A 21,402-nucleotide genomic window follows, 5' to 3' on the forward strand; every position below is an offset into this window, starting at 1 on the left:
GTTTCCTTCTGGGACACAAAGTACTCTGACTTATATGTTATATAAACAGTATCCAGTATGTAGATGTCTATCATAGATATGTTTTACTTCAAATGTTTGACCATGTCATGATGTTACATTTGATTTGTTTAGTGAATCTAACCTTCTCTACTTTGTCTTCAAACTAGATGGAATACCTTTATTTAGTTTGTTTGTCACATACTCTCAGTGCTCGCAGTCAGTCATACAGTCAGTCGTAGTGGTGCTGTTGTGGTGGCAGTGTTTCTGCACAAAATCAGAGCGTTGAAGGGTTCAATTGCTGACCAGCATGGAAGTGTTTACTGGCTAATCTGAGCTGCTATCAAAATGCCTTGACCAAGGCATAGTATATTTATACAACTGACAAATAATTGCCAAGTACTCTAGCCTGAAACATTGAACTTGAACATAGTCAGATGAACAGCTGCTGAGCTGTCCTTGGGTTTTACTTCAGATTTTACTTCAGAAGTTAGAAAATAATTGCAGCTGCTCTGAAAGTGTTTTGATTTCACCTGGTGCTGTGCTGTTTATTATTTTCAAACTGTGCTACCATTTTGGTTAGGACTTGCTTTAAAAAGAGAGATTCTCATCTCAAGAGACCCTCCTACTAAAATAAAGGTTAAGTAAATAGAAAACATATATTCCTCGCAAACACACAGGCAGGTCTCTGTGTTTAACAACATATGTTTAAGGTAACAGAGACATGAGTGTCATTAATCAGCAGCACAATTTCTAAAGTGCTGTGCTTATTTTGTTCTAAGAGCCAGTGTAATATGTAGTGTATATTTTAACTTTGTTGCTATTAAAAATGCATGTCAAAAATGAAAAATGCAACACTACTTTTGCAAAACCAGCTGGAAAAAAGGGGGATGATGCATACATCTGTGGCATATTGTTTTGGATAAGAATACAGACAGTGGGTTGGTGTGAATGGATAGTACGGTAATGGCGACACATGAGAACTTTAAATTACTTTTTTACTGTTGTACTTTTTTGTACTCTTATTTATGGAACTGTGTGAACGTTTCCTGAAGTTTCCCTCTGGATGAACTGGGAAGCTTTGCACAGCTCAGAGTTATAACTGACTAGTTTGATTTGGTTATTTTGCAACAGATGGGTATTAAATACACATTATCCAGTAGAGGTAACTACAAAGGATCTGGTATGTGTAATTGCTTTAAAAATAGGTGGTATAATTTATCAAGTTTAAGGCCGTAGAGGGACCCATAAAAGACCTGCTGTGGCATTGGCATTTAATTAACTGAAAGGGATGGCTTTCATACAGCCTACTAAACACTGTAGATGAGACAGGCGTCACCTTAGTTACACAACATGTAGTGACTCAAAACTTCTGTAAGTGCTACAGAAGTGTCAACTCCGACCACCATTACAAGGCTTGTCTTATCCTAAGTGGACTTAAATTCAAATGAAACTCCATACAAGTATATACGAGCTGAATAACAAGCGTGAGTTGTATGCTCAGCACAAGCCGTCCCTGGATGAATACAAGCTGAATAAAGGGGGACATCTTCTTTAAGAACTCATGCGTGTCATGTCAGAAAGTATGATTCAGTTACGGGCAAGAAGACCTCTGACCCAGATAAAGGAACCAAATAAACCATAATGACAGATATATATACAGATATATGACCAAATCAGCGTGCCACTAAGTTTGTGGACAACACAAAATGTTTTTGTTTATCTTGTCTGAACAAGATAATGTGCTGCCATACTAGGGCTGAACGATTAATCGTTTTCAAATCGAAATTGCGATTTGAAAGAACGCGATTAGTTAATCGTGAAGAGGCGATTTAAATGTGGGTTAATTATAGAGCGCATCTGACCCGCTTTAAACAGTCGTGCAGTTACAAATTCATTCTGTTGTCATCCTTGTGTGACAGATCTGCTCGACAATCACAAGCGCCATGCACCTCCTGTTATGGTCCTACTCACCAATCAGCGGGAACAGGGTGTGTGCATTTTACAACAACAAGCAACACTAGAGGAAACGTGTGGGACAATGGCGCCAGCCGGACAGACGCAGGCAGCGGTTGTGCCTACATGTTGTTAACATGTTGTTAATTTGTCATTTTGTGTGTTTCAACTACAGAGAACATTTCTCTGTGAGGCCGTTCTGTTCCGCTCTCTGCAGGCTAATGTTAATTTCCACATGGTGCATTTCAGAATAAGAGTGTTTGCCTGTCTGATTTTGCCGACTTGTTCAGATTTAGCTTATTTGTTCAGTTGTCCTTGATTTTTGTGCTTCAACTATGGTTAAGTAGGCTACGTAGTTATATTGTGTCTTTTTTTGGTCTGTTTTAACTGTGTTTATTGTTGATGTACGATCGTGAGTCTGCAAAAGGGGTTTTATATTGAAAATCGACCAGATTCTCCATGCCGTTCTGTGTCTGACTTCCTGTCTGGTTAAGCTGCTTGTGCTGCTTGACGCGGCTTCAGTCAAAAGTACACTGGTAGTGAATATTGAACTTTAGCAAAACTTCAATAAAAAAAAAAAAGCAAATCGTAATTTTTGGCAGAAAAATCGCAATTAGATTTTTTCCCCAAATCGTTCAGCCCTTTGCCATCCCCTCTGTGCTTTGTCAATTTCATTCTAACAGAAATAACTCTACTGGTACAGTGTCTTTCTAAAACAAAGTTTACTTAATGTCTTGCAATCAAGACAAAAATACTTTTTTTACACATCCATCTTATTTGTTGTGTTCCATTCATGTTCAAGAGGCAGAGTTGTGTATTGTTTTTATATGTGATTTCCCTCTCTCTCTTTCTCTTTAGCTTGCCCTCAGGGCACCTTTAAGTCGTCCCAGGGGGCAGGATTATGTCAGCAATGTCCGCTCAACAGTCGCTCTACCATCGAGGCTGCCACCCTCTGCGGTTGTCGCAATGGCTATTACCGTGGAGACATGGACAAACCGGAGGACGTGTGCACCAGTGAGTCAGTCTCTCTCAAGCTCAAACAAACACATATGCAAAAGAACAAAAATACGTACTCAATAAACCTTTCTCAGTAGTGTTGCTTAATGTGATTATGCAGGAGGCAGATTTTTGGACTCAATGGCTGGCAATACAGAATTTTAGTGATTGACGTCACTGACAGTCCAATATACCATCATTGAATTAAAGGCCAATATCTGCATTGATTTATCATTCCATCCCTGATTTCATGCACATCATTCAGAGCAAGTGTGCTGCTATGTCCCCGTCCTTGTTTGGGGATTTGGGGAGCAGTAAGTAATAACACTGCCACATTCCTCAGGCTTTCCATTGAAGTGAATATGTGTTTAGTGTGTTGAAAAGGCTATATTGCTATGCAAGACGAGGCACAGAGTTTGAAAAACGCTGCCTCTCAGTTCCACAGAGAGATGGTGTAAGTAGGTTGAGACATGAATCATTTGGACTGTCTCTACAGCTAGTCTCAAACTGCGAAACTGGGTGTACGTGTCGAGGCGTGTGTTTGTGTTTGTGCACATCCTGGTGACCTGGATAGAACTGTTTTTTGGGGGCTAAAAAAGCCCATTTTCATTCATGGGCGGCTCTTTATTTTACTGTTTTACATTCATGAATTAAATTGCAACATTATACCAAAAAACATAAAAGGTAACTCAAAAACTGTTGAATTTTCTCTGTTTTATTTTATCAAGTAAATATTTGCTATATCTACTTTTAGCCCTTTTTTTTTTCCTCTTTCGAACTGGTTTTCACCTCTGCCTGTGAGTTTGTTTTGACTAAATCATACTATACTACTGGACTAATTCATCCAATTGCACACAGTTTGGTTGGCTTTCACACCTAAAGTTCTGTTCAGTTGGAAAAATAATGTAAAATAACAATAATAATTTATTAAAACGTCCATAGAGGCAAAAGAGTGATTTGCAATCCAATAGATGTAATCCAGTTCAGAAGGATCAAAACTCTTTTCGTGTCATCTTACACTAGAAACTGTCTGCCTCGTTGGGGCTACATGCTGCAATATTTGCAATATTGTTTTACTTGTACTGCAGTCAAACTGTGTCACTCATCATTCATTACATTATATGGGAAAGTGATTATGGAACAATTTATGGGGTTAACCTATTCTGACAAGAAAGAAACCACATGAAAAGCCTCACCTCAAACAGCTGCAGCACACTCTCAAATTGATGCTGACAGAAGAAAAATCTACTTTCCCAGAGAAAAGGTGTCAAGTGTCAACCTACTCAGCCTACACAGCCTCGTGAATTACCTTGGTGCTTTCAATTCAAGGGCACAAACAAATGGAGTTACAAGTTTTTCAAACACAACAGCAACAGCAGAAAAAGGAGAGTGAGAACTCTGAACACTGTGGGCTAGAACCTCAATACAGGAAGGAGCTTCAGTTTTTTATTTGGTATAAACTCAATCACATATAAAATCAGATCAGTGAAATGGAAGAGTGTGCAGTGTGTGGATAGTTGCCTGATAGAAAATCATTCCCTCAGTATGCCTTATGTGCTGCATAGGTACGGAGGAGGTCTGTGTGTACTGGATGTGTGTAGGTTTTTTTAGTGTATTTTTGTGTATAGGTCAGATTGATACGGCAAAAGCCATTTACGAAACAGTGAAGAAATATGGTTGCAGACAGCAGCACAGATAAGTCTTTGAAGTGCCTCTTTTCTTACTTTTTTTGCATTTGAATGTGTATTTGCTGTGTTTGACAGTGTAAAATAATTTGTATTTGTGCTACTCAGATCAAAAGTAAGACTGAGTCAATATCTGTGTCAATACACTGCATCTATGTGTGTATAATGAATGCAGTTTCTGACGGGCCCTCTCTCTCAGTAGGAATGTTTTGCTACTTAGATTTTCAACCCCCTACTGACTGTACTGTACTGTATTGCACTTTGATTCTGCAGGGTGGGTGTCTCTGAGTTGTTTGACAAATACACACATACACATATTCCACAGGGCCATCTCAAGACGTTTCTTATGACTATAATTTAACATATGCCAAGGTTGAATATCTATTTCATTTCAACTGCTCTTGTTCCACCATGTCGTGAGGGTGTTGATGTGTGTCGGGGTATTGTGATGTGTGTGAACAGTGAAGGAGAAGTGAACCCGCTAGGTTTAACCTTGTGAAAACTCTGTGTGCTTTTAAGACTCCCTTCAACACCTCAGATCAAAGAGATGAGCTGACAGAAAAGAAAGCGAGAAACTGACTGACTGACAGACGAAAAGACTGATTCTCTGGCTGGCGGAGATGTTAGGTCACCTTCTGACTGTTAGAGACAGGTTTGGCTGAAATCCCACATCTGTACCAGCAGTTCTGGTCGGAAACTGCACTTGGCAACTTTGCATGTAGGCAGCCTCGAAATAAATATTTCCTTGTGAAATGTAGAGAGGTACAAAGTTGCGGCAAACTGAAATACTGAAGTTAAAATAAGTCCTATTTCTCGAAGTTAGTACTGGTATTTTTTTCCTCTTTTAGTCCTAATGCCCTAATTGTTGAATATTTACATTATCTCACTAATGGGTCAGATTTGCTTATAGAAAAGATGGATGGGTCACAGGACAATGATACTCCAGCTTGTGTACAAACTAATAAATCAGTAAACCTGAAATGGCACACTCCATTTACATTAATCACAATATAAGAGTTCTTGGCCTGCTAGTTACAATAATATTATATCAACTGAAACATTTCCAAACATAGCTTATTGCTTTGCTTATATAACGGCTTGCTTAGCAATAAAATACCAGCAATCCTGGGATAACAAAAAATACCCATATGTCAGCTATTGTTAGGTACTGCTTAATAAAAAAAAAAAAGAATTATTGTTTCAAGTGATTATCAAGTTTGATTGCATCCATGTCTTGATGAGTCAATCCCTTAACCTCCAGTCATCTTTCTCTAGGTGTCCCTTCAGCTCCTCGCAACGTCGTCTCAGTCGTCAATCAGACATCGGTTATGCTGGAGTGGCATTCTCCACGTGACCTCGGACACCGTGATGACCTGTCATATAATGTCTTATGCCGCCGGTGCCACAGCAGTGAGCGCCGGGCATGTCAGCCGTGTGACGACAGCGTGGCATTCGTTCCAGGGAAGCGAGGGTTAAAGGAAACAAGGGTGGAGATCAGCAAGCTGCGGGCTCACACGTCGTACACCTTTGACATACAGGTTTGTCCATTGAGCAGAGAGAAATGCTTTTTTTTTTTAAAGCCTTATTTATTCTGGGAAGATTTTCTTCAGTGTGCATGCTGTTCAGCATTGTTAAAGGAATGCTCTTTTGAGGATCACACTTACTGCCTTTAGGCTTCAAACTTGAAGCCACCATTTAATCCTAGAGATTTGAGTGTATGTAATCAATCAATCAATCAAAATGTATTTATAGAACACTTTAGACATTGAAAGTGGACAGAAGGTGTCGTACAGAACAATAAATAAATAAAAAATAAAGACACTAATACATAGCTTACATGATGCATACAATACAAGTAAAAACAATAACAACCATACAATAAAACAATAAAATCAATCAATCAATCAAAAAAAGAAATGTCAACTTCAGTTTTCAAAGGCCAAGGAAAAGAGGTGGGTTTTAAGAAGAGACTTAAAAAAAGACAGTGAAGATGCCTGTCTAATGTGCAAAGGTAGATCGTTACACAGTTTAGGAGCTGCTCCAGCAAAAGCACAGTTGAGCTTGCGCTTTGTTGTGGGCAAACTTAGGAGCAGTTGATCGGCTGACCTGAGAGAACATCAAAGACATTTGATGTACTGACTCAAGGAACCCCGATCAACACGGGGGTCCCAGTAGTTCCACCAAAAAACATCACTTCTGTCTTACTTTCATTAAGACTAAAAAGTTCAAGAGCCATCCAGGCCTTTATGTCGTCAAGACACTTAAGTAACGGTACAACAGTTTTATTCTTTTTAAGTGGCACATAGATCTGACTTCCTTATTGTCCTTATTGTATCTGAGAGGCTGGTGGACCACTGCATACAACACTTTGTGAGAGCGACCCAGTTCAAATAAGCTCAGTTCAAAGCTGGTGAACGAGGATGATAGCGACAACTGCTTACATTTACACCCATTCTTATAAACAGTTGCTATTCCTCCTCCTCGGCCCGACGTCCACGGGGAGTTTAAACAGCAACAGTCATGAAATAAGAGTTCAGAAAACGTACTAGACTCACCAACTCTCGGCCATGTCTCAGTCATAGGCCTACAGAGAAAATCCAATCCCCGGGATGTGAAGAAGTCCTTAAGGACAAAAGTTTTGTTTGCTAGCGATTTAGCGTTTACTAAGTCAACCCTGACAGGAAACGGTGGGTCTACACCACTGATTGTATGAGGAACCTGACACAGAGGCCGCAGGTTCTGCAGATTTACCCCGCGCCAGCAGGGTTGAGGAGAGCAAGGGCCGCATGGCTGGAACACCTCATCCAGGCCAACAACAGGTACCAACCAGGAGTCGAAAGGGTCCAAGTTTTATTTCTACCATAATCAAACCTTACTAGGTCGTTGGAAGAAAACATCATCGGTGCCAACCTGCCAGCTGACTCACAGTGTCAGGAACAATTCCTGTGCAATAACCCAATAACTCAGCCACCTGTTTACTGGTTACCACTGGCTAACAATTCAGAGCTGCTCATACTGTTGTCATATTGTAGATACTGTATACCAATCCACCTACCTCGTGTTATAACTCCTGCACAAAATACCACACACACTGGCGCCATCTCGACCACTATTAGTCCAAATGATCTCAAAACTTTGTGTGATGCTCAAAGGTTGTAATTTTTCACACCACTGCTTGCACAATGTTTAGGAAAAATACTTTGAAATGTAACTTTTATGAAGATTGACTTACTTTATACTGAAATCTATAAAAACTATCCTAAAATATACTTAACAACTGTTACATATTCACTGTGATGCTCAAGGATACTGAGGCTACATAGATGATTGCTGACATGGGGGCTTTTATGCACAATTTGCAGTTACATCATGTTCTCTCAAACCACAAGGCCACCATGATGCCGATAAAGCCAGTACGATGGTGAACCTTTAATCTTCTGCCATCAGCCGCTTTTACAATCAAGGCTGGGTGTCTAAATCAAGGTCAGCTGTGTTGTAATTGTTAAGGTGGAAGAAGCTTGTTACATTACTTTCAGTTTTTGATTGTAAAATGTCATCTGATCTTCAGATCTAAATGTGGCCAAATCTTAATCATTAGGCCAGAGACCTCCTGTAGCTCAATAAGTCCAATGGACCTATTAATAAGTAACAGGATTTTTATAGGAATAAAAAAACAGTACATGATTCAATACTAGATCTACTCAATATTGTGGCCTTGATGCGTTAGTTGATCCATTTTGAAAGGTTGGGATGGACGGATAATGATATGATAATGATATTGATGATATTGAGCTGAAGCCAGCCACCTTTAAAGATGTAACTTAATTTCCATTGAGATATGATTTCTTTTTTTTTCTTCCAAAATTACATTTTCCACCAAGTGAAAAAACAGACAACTACTTAAACAAAATAAATGGTGGCATCAAAGTTAGGTGCCACTTATTTTCCAACATTTGTTTTGATATTAAAATTATCTGTGTATCTCTCTGTGTCATAGTCACTGGTGAAATGAAGAGAGCTTTTTTTGGTAATACTGATATTTTTGAATATTCAGAAAGTCAAGGAAAGGGGAAACACAAACTACAATGTGAAATGATAACAAAATAAGAAAATCAATGTAGAAAAACAATGTGTTGGAATGACTTACTCAAAGCTATAGAGCTTTGAGTAAGTCATTAAGCTAGTGCCACTAATTACCACACCTTTGTTCAATGATTTGCTATGATGGAAGACATTGTTTCGACAGTCAAAATGATTAACTGAGCTCATGACAAACAATGTGGCAGCTAATTAGGTGGTCTTTAAAGCGCACTCAGAACCTGTTAATTGTGTCTTTGTGTTGAAGAGATGAGAAAGACGGTGAGACTGTACAGTACTAATAAGACATTGGCAGTGCTTCCACACTGAAATGAAAACCATCTCATTGTTGCTGATAATTGACTCCCCCTTAGCAACCTTAACTCAAGGGCAGGTCAAATCAAATGAAATCAGTGTTTCCGGAGGAAGAACGGAGGCTATGTTTGAAGTTTAGGTAACGTGACCCCCCCCGTTATTCAGCATGCCTTTGTTGAGAAAGAGAGTATTGCACACAGCTTCAGGGCTTGTCACCAACCACTGAATGGTCCCCAGCAAAATTTTAATTAAATAACATGACACACCTGACCGCAACACAGCCACCTGTAGCTCTCTCGGTTCCCCTCGCTCCGAGACACTTTGCTCTGTTTGACTGTCTCTCTGCTGCAGGATGCTTCCCTCTAAAGCGGCTGTGAGCTGCACTTTCTCAGACATGCTTAAGATAACATTTGTGTGGATTTGTGGTGAGATATCTGTCTGATCAGAAGTGTTCAGATTCGGTTTATTCCTTTTTTGGGCTGGGCTAAGCCCTGGATGCTATAGTGTAGGGTAATGTTAGCAGCTTTGCCTTGAGCTAAAACACTACGCCAACCAGATATTATAAGGTTGGCAGACACATCAGTCCCCTCATCCTAAAAGTCTTTTCTCTTGAAACATTAAAATTGAAACATTCTGTTAGAAAATAAGAACAATAAGTCCTACATCTAACCTCTGTCTTGCTTGCCCAAATATGTAAGTTCAGAAGTCAAGCAGTTATTTAAGCAGGAAATAACAGTCTGATTACATTTTACCTTATCATACTAAATAACTAACTAGCTCTATAATGAAGTACAAAAACAATCTGTTTTGTTATCTCTTGGATCAGTTTATTTTTTGCCTGGGACATGTGTCTTTAGCCTCATTCTTTTAGAGTTCGGACTTCTGTACTTAAAAAGCTCGGACTTGCAGCTCGGAAGTACAAACTCCCGGGAACGGGAGCACGTAGTCCGTCATTCAGCAATTGGAACAGCAGCGGACCTCACATCTCCGTCGTAGCTCTGTCTTGACAAATCAACCACATTTTTGGTTATATATATATATATATATATATATATATATATATATATATATTCCCACATAAAAACTACTTAAAACTGCTGTATGTGACAGAAGAACAGCAATATTATAACTTACAGTTGTGAGTTTTCTCCTCCGACATATCCGCTTTTTGGCGACAAAATGCATTATAGGATACCTGGCTACCACACAAGTCACCACCGATACAGGCTCGGTAAAACGGGTGGAGCACATCTGAGTATTTGACTGTATTTGGCTAGATGCGGACATTTGAATTGGAACAGTACTTTGGCTGTGACTGATGACATTTCACAAGTCCACAAGAACACAAGTACAGAAAAGAACGCAGATTGAGAAACAGACTATATGTGCAGTGCGAGAACTAGGGCTGGGGTGATTCATCGACATAGTTGACGTAATCGATTACGTAAATACGTCGACTCGCATTACGTGCGTCAAATTTATTGCCTTCATGTTAAAAGTAATTTCTGCCCCGCTGCTGTCATGGCAATGTAACGTTACACCGTATGTCATCAAATGTTCAGCTGTTTCATATTTTCTGTTTATTTAATGGCCACGTGTGAGCGAGAAAACAGCTGAAACTAACATTACAGACAATCTGTGACTGTCTGCACAGTCTGTAAATCGTTTCAGTTGTTTTCTTTGCCCCATACTGATGCAGAAATACATTTGCCTGTGATTATCATACTGCATTAGTCAATATTGAAATAAATCCATGTCAGAAACATTTAAAGTTTGAAGTAAAGTAGCCTAATTAATGTCTGTTACTGTTATTATCACAACACATCAGTGACGTGGAAATTGGATTCATTTTAAGATATGCTACTATTGATTATTCGAATGTGCTTCATCAGGTTGATTGAATAAAATATTGATTTATTGATTAGACATGATTTTGATATTTATTTTGGATAAACTGGTATGTTAATCGAGTAATAGGCAACATTTTTTTTCTTTAGAATATCCAAAATTAGTCGTTAGATTAATCGTCTAATCAAAAAAATAATTGTTAGATTAATCGATTTGAAAAATAATCCTTATGTACAGCGATAACAGAAAGCTTGACAGGCCTAGCAACTGCAACTAATGTCTGTAAGGAGGAATAGCTGACCATTACATTTTGTACTCTACAGGCAGTCAATGGAGTCTCCAACAAGAGCCCTTATCCCGCCCAGCAACTGTCAATCAACATTACAACCAATCAGGCTGGTGAGTGAGGATTGCAAAAGCCGTGCACGTGTGTGTGTGTGTGTGTGTGTGTGTGTGTGTGTGTGTGTGTGTGTGTGCAAGCATCAGTGTATATGTGTGCAAGCATACCCTGGGGCACAGTGGATTAGGCTGGCTAGGGGGATAAAGGAAATTGAGCTACAACCTTTTAATTCATAAAACATGTTATAAGCTTGTCATCTCTCTCCCTCTGTCTGCCTTTTTCTCCCCCCTTTTCTGCCTTTCCTGCACATTCACAGCTTTCATCCTGTTTTCCTCCTTCCCTCTGCCACTCCCCCAGTATTTTTTCTTGCCTTTATCCCATCTCTCTGTCCCTCTCTGAGTCTCTGACAGTGTAATTCTTGGAGACTATAAAGTGAGCTGAGTTACTGCTCCATCAATACTTTATGGAGACAGACACAAGTGATATTTCCACCGCTACCCAAATTTAGATTTAAAAGCCGCTTTACTCTGATGGAAAACACATCATTTACCTCATCTACAGCAACCCAGGCTCAATCCTAATCGAAACATGATCCATTGTCACCCTGCTGCTTTTTGAGCGCATTTGTTACTGCTGACTACCGGATGAAAAACTCTCTTATCCCTGAAATCTTTTAGGACTCAACAAAAAATGATTTATTTTCCGGTTGACTGCACTGCGAGAGGGGATGGTGTTTAAATTATGCACTAGGTTTAGCGTATATCAAGGGACCTTAGGATATGAAACTCACTCGACATATAGACAACCCTGTAAAATGTCAATTGCGGCAATATTTAAAAAGATTGAGGTTTTCAGGTTTCAGCTTGCTCACGCTGTCAAAATATGAAACAGAAGACGTATTTGGCCCATGAAGTATCACAGCATTTACTGAGGATTATGGTAGTTCCATGATGTCCTTATGACTCTGCTGTCTAAGATGCATACGTTCTCATTATCAATATAACTTACATCGTTTTGATACTTGTTACTAGTGTAGTATCAATCTCCATGTCTTGATTCACCTCCTCTCTCCACTTTACTCTAAGTACAAATGTGATGAAAACCATCTCATAAAAGAATCCCAGAGGCAAAACCATGAAACACATTATAGCTAACAGCTTCTGGTTCCTAAAATTATGGGTAAAATGCATTGCAGACATAACTCTTCTTTCTCCATCAGTGACAAGAGCAGTAATTTGTTTTCATGAGGCTGGATGAGGAAACATTTTTCTCCTTTGGGTGTAAATAATCCTTGGCAATATGTCATTAAATTACACACTATATTTCCATATTTATGGTGTTTAAGCATGCTAGTGAATCTTTTAACTGCCTAATTGATTGTGTGTATTTTTGTGTGTGTGTGTTTTTAACAGCTCCCTCAGCAGTTCCCATAATGCACCAAGTGAGCTCAACGAGCCGCAGTTTCTCGTTGTCATGGCCACCACCCGAACAGCCCAACGGGATTATTCTCGACTACGAGATACGATACTATGACAAGGTAGAGTGGGATGATAAATGAGTGTTTGTGTGTGTCTGTGTGCTTTTTGGTGTTATGGTCACAGCCAGTAATCCATTAGAGTTGATAAAATGGTGGATCAATATCAACTCCATCTAAGTCATCTATTATCAGGACTGTTACTGAGCAGCAACACTCTCACCGCATCTCAAATATTTCAGCTCATAAAAAGTCCTGCGCACACCTTTACAATGTGTCTGTCTACAGCATCCTCATGTGGACAAGAAGTCACAACAGTTCATTATTTATACACAGATGCTGGGTAAATTAATCAATCAGAGGACCACAAAATATTTGGTCTGTTGGTAAATGAAACACCTTGAGAAAACATACACATACCATCCAGTTAATTAGATAAAGAGGGTATTTTTACTTAAAGGAACAGTTCAATATTTTGGGGAAAAAAGCTCATTAACTTTCTTGCTGAGTTAGTTGAGAAGTGTGATGCCAATCTCATGTCTGTCTTGGCAACAGCCAAGAAATGGTTAACTTAGCTTAGCATAAAAATACTTGAGCTAGCCTTGCTCAGTCCAAGGCATACTTGCCAACAATGAGACCTCAAAAATACAGAGGATTTTGAAACCAAAGTGGAGATTCTGAGTTTCTGAGACTTTGTTTCCTGCATTCTGGTGACTTTTGAAGAATGAAAACAACAAGCTCATGAGTAAAGTTTCACAGCAGCAGCATTTTAATGTTAAATACTTATAATAATTACTAATACTTTTTTTTCTCAGGAAGAATATAGAATTATTTGTCCCTGCGGTTGTGAATAGAGTAAAATTATGTCTAGGTCAATGGGGACAAAGAACAACTATTCAAAATTTTATGAATGCATAATTAATTTTTTCATCCATATCCATCCAACTAAAACTAAAAAAAGAGTAAATATGGTGATAATTTTTAATAATAAAGTGTAATTGTACTTTTTTTATACCTAATGGCACAATGTCCCCAAGTGGAATTGACCTAATGTAAGCAAGACAGTGTGTAGGAGTATTTTTCACCTAAGTTTATTGGGAGATATCCTTTCAGCTATTTGAGTAAATAACTAGAATTATTTACTAAATACAGCAAAGCCCACTGTTACACCTGACATGACAGATGCACACACAAAAGAGTGACATTACGACAGAGTTGGTGTGTTTGGGAAGTGTGTTTTGTGCCCATTCGCCAAAATGTTTCTCTAAAATAAAAATTATTGCTCAATACTGTATAGCTTTTATAATTTTCCTATTGTTGTTAGTTATTTCCTGTCACTTACTGTAGCATAAGTACTAATGACTGATAAAATAGCATTATTATCATTATTATTAGTTCAGAGACTGGGATGTGGTGAATGCTGCTCCTCATAGACCTGACATGATGATTAATTAAGGACAGCTGAAAGCAGAAACATGTCAACATATTTTTAGATTTAGAATCCCTGTAATTGATGTATTTTCTCCCTCACTTGTGCTCAATGGCTATTGAAGAGTTGGGTTCATGCCTCATCTCTATACAATATTATTTCATAATAAGTCTGGATTGATCTTAGAGCTTCAATGCATATTTCATGGAGCCTGTAGTCATACTGACAGGGTTTTACAGTGATGGAGAGCCTCTTTATTCCAGCACACATCAATTGGTGATCGTAGTCGTTGCAGCTAAAATGAGCATCCATTCATAAAAAGTGGCTACAGTGGGATCTTGTCAAACTATAAAACTACATTACTTCAACTAAATTGTCAAATGAATGTTTATTGATTAATTGAATCTAACAAAGCTGTGTATGTTTTTTTCCATGAGCAACTGATGAAGTAGTTTGAGGTGCCACAGTTCTGGCACCTCAAACTACTGTTTTCTCTGGAAGATCTAATTAAATTGGTCAAATAACTCACAAAAGAACTCATGGAGATCTTGTGCGTCTTGTGCAGGCCACTCTTCAGTTAATCACAAAAAAAACAGAACATCATGAAAAATTTAAATGACAATTATGGACAGTGACTTTAGACAAACTTAAATTTGACCAGAAAATGAAATGAGGTGTTATAAAGGAATATAATCATACGTCTTAAGTAATTTTTTTAATCATATTATGACACGTTTTCTGAGTCTGGATGCCGGTTTTCACTACATGCTCTTCATGGTGAGGGTTGCACATATTCTAAAGTCAGTGGGGAGGAAAGTTACAGTGTTTGTGGACCACAGCCCTCAATATTGCTGTAGTGTTTGTTGAGCGAGATTGTTTCCTAGATTCATCTCCCCAGCTCACTATTGAAGTCTCTCTGTGGACCTTGATGTCTCAATATGTGCCAGAAGACATCACAGACCACTGGTTGTTCATAGTTACCTTTATTTATTAAGGCCAATCCGTCTTCCCAGAGAGATAGACTCATCAACATCTCTGTAGGAAACCATCCATTCATCCAGGCTTGGATATTGAGGATTTCTCTGTCCCAGAAGTGGAACAAGAGATATTCAAAATTATTCTTTGTATTCTCTTTATCAATGATCAGCAAGTGTACTGATAGACAGAAAATATGCTTGTTGAGAAGTCCTTTAACTGAACTCTTGCTTTATCCTTCCCACTCTGCACCACTGCGGTAAGAATCGAAGAAAACTTCCATCTCTCAGTAGTCTTCTGGACTTGGGGACAGTTGCTTATCCAGGGCCGGGTCAAAATAGTCTAGGTGTCTCTCTCCCCGGGTAACATCTTCCAGCTCCTTATGAGGATCCTGATCATGATATATATAATCCCTCCAGTGTGTTCTGGTTCTAGCCCAGGAACTCCTACCATTTGGACGCGCCTCCTTTCAATACGATGGAGAAGCAGTTCTACCCGAGCTCCCTATAGATGTCTGAGCGCCTTACCCTATCTCTAAGGGTGAGCCCAGCCAGTAAAGAAATTCAACAAGGAAACTCATTTCGGCCCCTTATCTCATTCTTTTGGTCACTACCCAAAGCTTGTGACCATAGTTGATGGCAGGAAGGTAGCTGTACTGGTAAGGTCAAAGTTTCATCTTCAGGCTGAGATCCTCTCTTCACCACAACAATTCAGAACAACGCCCACATTGATGCTGCCCCTTCAGAGAATCCGCTTTCTTCCTTGCACATCCCTGCATGACCCTGAATTCACAGACTCTAAATGAAACAGCAACATACCTTGCCTGGAACAGGGAGATGAGAACACCCTCCTGGATCCAGACCTCAGCAGAAACAATATTCTCGACCCTTGTGAAAGTGCTGTTTCACTTGTTTTTAGTATTTTGCAAACGAGAATATAGCGTGATGAAAAAAGAAGGTCCTAATCTGTACGAGACTAAGGCACAAAACTCTCCAATGAACAAAGTAGCCGGCATACTGTAATGAATGTCCAACCCAGGGCACGAATGAGAGCCTCTGATTCAGGATTGAAAATTTCAGTGCGTAGCTGATTGCTTTCCAATCAAAGACCGCTCCTCTAGGGAAGAAAAGACTCCAAACAAAGGACAAACTGTGGCTATATCTTCTCTTCTTTGTAATTCAGTCAGTGGAAAGCAATGCAATTGGAAACTGAAAGTTAAATTAAAAGCATATCTATCACCCAAAGCTAAACATAAAAATATCCTCATCTTTTCTGAAGCTGAGCCAACAGCTCCAAAAACAGATAGACTTTCACTGCAGATTAACAACAAAGAGCAAAGCACCTACAAGGGATTGTGTGAGATACACCAAATAGAACAACATGCCTCCTCATTCACAGCCCACATTTGATTCCCTGCCATCTTCCAGTTTTTACAAAACTGAAGAAAATTGTTTTTTTGGATACCACTGCAAGTTTCTGTGCTCATTTTTTCTTTTTAATACATACTGTCAGTGACTCTGTGCTTCCGTAACTCACTTAAACTCTGAGATAAAACAGAACTACAAACTTTAAATGCTCAAGACTCATGTCAACTCTCTTTCTTATCTATTCACTTTGATGAAAACAGCCACAGTTATAAAGTCCATGACTCCAGAGGGCTCACTCACAGATTCCAATTTCCCGGCACAACATGGTATATGGCTATAATTTTCCTGTGCTGCATAAGGGAAAGAAAAGAGTGTGTATGTGTGTGTCGTTTTTATTATGGTTGTTATTGCTTCTCTTAATTCACTGTGCTACGTACTAATATGTAAATCCTAAACTCAATTCAGCACTGACACTATTAATCATTATAAGTTATTAAACTATTACTATTTTGCCTTTATGTATGTTGAGGCTTTTGATTAATAGCAATCAATTTTCAACAATATCAAGTAATAATTAATGTAAGTTGGTGCATGCATTTAGTATGCACAGTATAATCTTGCCATCCTACAAAAGTATATTTTTTATCAGATTATATAAAGTCCAATCTTTTTACATTACAGATTTTAAAATATGCTTTGTCCGGTCTTACTCTAACATTTTTATAATGCCAATAAATTGGTCATCGCATGCATATCCAGTGTCTAGTATAATGGAAGCTGAGTCGCAACTATCCTCATTACTGATCTTCTTTCATGAAATACAGTTTGATGAGATCTTTCAGAGCTCATAAAGTGTAATTTCTCTTCAGTTAGTGAATGCATTCATGCCAATATCAGAATGTGCTACCCGAAGGTTCCAAGAAGAAACATTTGCAGATCCTGGTGTGCAGACCTCACTGTTGTTCAGATATTACCTGTTATAAAAATAGAGACTTTCCTCTACAGAAGAAGTTCAGGTGGAAGGTTGGCTGTAAGAAGTGTCTAACTTTGTCACCACAGACCATGGCTTACGTCTGGTCTCTTATCAACAGTCAACATTGATTTCTTTTGACCATAACTACAGAGGTAGCATATCAGAAAATGCTCATTTAAAACAGCCATATTGGTCATTTTGGAAGGTATTGGATAAATAATAAGCTTTGTTGTTGTTATGTGTGAGGGTTGACTGGAATACTAAACCATACCCACTGGAACATAGTGAGCAAAAACGGCAAAAACATATTTAAATATTAGACAAACTTTTAGGCAGCACCCTTAGCACCCCTACTTCCTGCTGTTTGGTAAAAGAGAAAGATAGAGAATAGCAGGAAGAAAAAGTCAAGACTTTGCCTCTCGGAGAGCAATTAGAGTGAGTTGAGGACAGAGTGAGAAGAACTGCACTTGCTGAGAGATGTTCTGTAGCTGCAGTCTGACAGTCACAGATAAAACCCTTACTTTGTCAAAGTCAGGGCAGGGACTTTACTGTAAGTCGGCCTTATTTGCAGCTGCCTTTGCTTTAACATTATTTAACATGGAAGCCAATTAGGACCCAGAAGCGAAAGCTGACAGTTTGTCCTTTCATTGTTTCTTCTTTTCATTCTTCTGTATTTTACACTATAGACAAGCGAACCACCACCGCCAAGTGACTAATTTTAGCTCATAGCTTCAAGTGAAAAAGTCCTCAGGGAGCAGTTTGATAAGCCTGGAGAGAGAGTGGGCAGTTTTTTTCTTACCAGACAGCTGCACTGTACCTCCTTTTTTGGTACTTTGTCATTTCCCCATCTTCCTTCCATCTTCTCCTTCATCCCTCCCCCCCTCCTCCCGTCATAGCCAGTCTATAGATAATGAGGTTTTAATGTAGTAAATTTGATATGGCACAGGGAGGCAGGCTTTTTACCCACTACTTATCTCTGGCTACCAGACCTCCCCTGATGGGCTGCCCCCTAACCTTTTCACTGTGGTAAGCATAACACACACACACACACACACACACACACACACGCCTCTCCAAATCCAAACCCCACCCTGTCACAGTACCCCCATTTCTGTGGCTACTTCCAAATATAACTCTCTATCTTATTCTCTCTAAGCTTTTATCACCCAGCAAACTCTGTGGTTGTCCTCATTATGACAGTAGGACTTTGGCGGGTCACAGTACAGTATATTAACAGTGCACTAAAATAAATGAGAGCTCTATTAAATACAGCAAATCATGGTACTATAGGTACACAGGATTAATGCTAATAAATGACACAAGACATGTCATATCATAATAGTAACAATAAAGATGGCCACAAGCAGCAACAAAAAAACCCTCAATCATCCTAACCCCCTTTTTATTCAAGTGTCCTCTTTTGATAACCCTCCCTCTTCCTCTCTCTTCCCACCACCAACCCTCACTTCGTTCCCTCCTGAACTCCCTCCTGATCACCATCATCATCTCTCTCCCTCTCCTCTCCTCTCTGCCGTCGACCCCTCTACCTCCTTCATCCTCACAGCACGGTTCCCTCCCCCTCCTTTTATGCCATCACCACACCATATCTGCCATTCCCTGTGGACCGTTTTGATTTTGCCGCAGTAAAACCTTTTCTTTATCTGAAAGAAATGGTGAGGGGAAGCATAGAAGGAAGGCATAGAAAGATAGAGGTAAAAGGTTGTAGCCTTGGGTTTATGAGATAAGCCTGATAGGTGTGATGCCTAATTCACCTCAGGAGGACTAGGCAGAAAGAAGACCAAAGGCTCTGTTAGATCTGTCTCTGTGGCCAGTAGCTAATTAACGACATTATTGCTTTGTTATATTTTAGGGAGATGGAGTAAAGAACAGGTCAAAGAGGTGGGAAAAGGAGCAATAAGTCAAAGAGGAAGATACTGAAGAGATATATTTTCTTTTAAATATGAAGAGGGTAGTTGTGGACAAAATGTGTGATGACTGGGAGGTAGATGGGAGGAGAGAGCAGAGTGGGACAGAAGGAGATTTAAGGTGGAGGAGATAAGTGTGAGGTGAAAAAGGGGCTTCAGGAAAAAAAGCAATAAAGATGATGACAGAATGTAAACAGACAAGTTTTGCGAGGTTCTCCAACGCAGAGGGACTCTTAAAGGTTCAGTTCACTCAAATTACAGAATAACAATTTTTTTCAATCCTAGTGGTGTCTTGCATTTCAAATAGTTTTGGGAGGCTTTGAATTATACCCTTTTGCCTTCGCTCTGTCACTACCCTAGTAAAATGGGAGTAATTGGAATTCCGTGTGTGCTGTAGAACAACACTGGAATTGCATTTATAATTAATGGCAACTTGTGTTTTTAGAAACAATGGCCTTTTTGAAACTTCTACCCCAATAAAATGTATGTAAATCAGTTTTTGCAGATGCTGCTAGAAACACTGAAAAATATAATTTGTAAAAAAATTCCCCAGCAACATGACCAGGTCACTCAGGACAATAGTGGTGAATAGTGAACTTTCCTTCAGTAGATAGTAGTTCCAAAAGTACTTGTTATTGGCTGTTCATTGTGGGGTCTGTCGATAAACAGTATTTCTGGAAAATTGTCTGTGCTTTGATTAATGCGAACAAATTCCATTTCTCTCCATTGAATTAGGTTTGAGGCCTATATCTCAATATAGACAAATAAAACGAAAGGCATTTCCATGTCTATACAATGTACCTCTTTAGTAATTTTGGTAAATTGAACCTGTAAGGTGTGAATAAATCGATAGAAACAGACAGGCAGATGGATAATTCAAGTGTATGGAGAGCAGAAACAAAATGAAGTAGAGGATATTTTAACTGTTCTTTTTTACTGTTGGGGAAAAAATGGAGAAAGACAAAAAATGTGATAGAGATTGGTACGGTGTGACAACATTCCCATATTACTTCAAACTCAAAATGTTGCAGTTATACCATCCTGCCTGGGTGTCTATTGTGTCACAGGTTGAAAATGGTGAATGCCTCAGTTTGAGCTGGAACTGGATGAATTAATCTTATCTTAGCTGAAGGCCAAAACAAAGTACTAAATTTAGTCTCTTGTCTCTTAGTCTGTGACTGAAGAAGTATTATAGTCTGTTTTGGATTGCCGTAAAACATATTCATCTCTCTCAATCTCTTCTTCAGTCCCAGTCATCAGTGCTGAACAGTTCAGAGATCCAGAGCGAAACACCCAGTGTTGTCCTGGAGGGTCTGAGGCCGGGGACCGGCTATGTGGTTCAGGTGAGGGCCCGCACTGTGGCCGGCTACGGAGCCTACAGCAAGGAGATGCTCTTCCAAACACTCACCGACGGTAAGCGTGTGGGTGGTTGGTATGAGTGTGTGGAGGTGTGTGTGTCTGTGGAGGTTTTACGGTGGTGGAGAGGAAAGAGAGTGCAGGACTGAGAGGGGAAATTTGAGAGATTGAGCAAGAGTGAAAATCTGGCTGTGAAGTAATTAAATTCTGCCCTACTTTGTTTGTGTGTGTGCGTGTGTGTATGTGCATGAATTTGTGTGTGCTTGCAGTTATGTAAAATGAGCCATGTAAATTATATTTTATGTGTGTTAGAGAGAGAGAAACTGTCAAGTGTATATTTTCCCTTCCAGCAATGCTCAACTGTGTGTATGTGTGTGAGAGTTTAAAAAAACCCCATCTCTTTTCACTGTTTGTGCCTGATTGTGTGTTTGTGTGTGTGTCTCTGCAGATGAGTATAAGTCAGAGCTAGGACAGCAGCTCTCCTTGATTGCAGGCTCTTTGGTAGGTGGAGTGTGTATCGTCTCACTGGTAGCTATCGCCATCATCTGTACCAGGTAACACACAGGCACATACATACACACACCACATCTTATACACATCCACCCACACGTGCTGCATAATATGTGGGTCATGGGAATATCCTAACTGATAGGGGTAAATACCCTGTTACATACATTACATACAATACT

The 21,402-nt window shown here is 39.4% G+C and overlaps 1 protein-coding gene across 1 annotated transcript in view; it reads left to right on the forward strand.

The window, feature by feature from the left end:
* The window catches only part of LOC119900371 (ephrin type-B receptor 1-like), a 97,448-nt gene that overhangs the window by 49,090 nt on the left and 26,956 nt on the right, over positions 1-21,402 (forward strand). Inside the window, exons 6-11 of the mRNA XM_038715245.1 lie at positions 2,812-2,967; positions 5,910-6,172; positions 11,198-11,273; positions 12,627-12,751; positions 20,605-20,770; positions 21,162-21,267. Coding sequence (XP_038571173.1) covers positions 2,812-2,967; positions 5,910-6,172; positions 11,198-11,273; positions 12,627-12,751; positions 20,605-20,770; positions 21,162-21,267 — 892 coding nt within the window. The remainder of the gene's footprint in view (positions 1-2,811; positions 2,968-5,909; positions 6,173-11,197; positions 11,274-12,626; positions 12,752-20,604; positions 20,771-21,161; positions 21,268-21,402) is intronic.

Source organism: Micropterus salmoides, unplaced genomic scaffold (assembly GCF_014851395.1).
Source record: "Micropterus salmoides isolate LMB-PRFRI ecotype aquatic unplaced genomic scaffold, ASM1485139v1 Ms_hic_scaffold_13, whole genome shotgun sequence".
NCBI classification, from domain to species: Eukaryota; Metazoa; Chordata; class Actinopteri; order Centrarchiformes; family Centrarchidae; genus Micropterus; species Micropterus salmoides.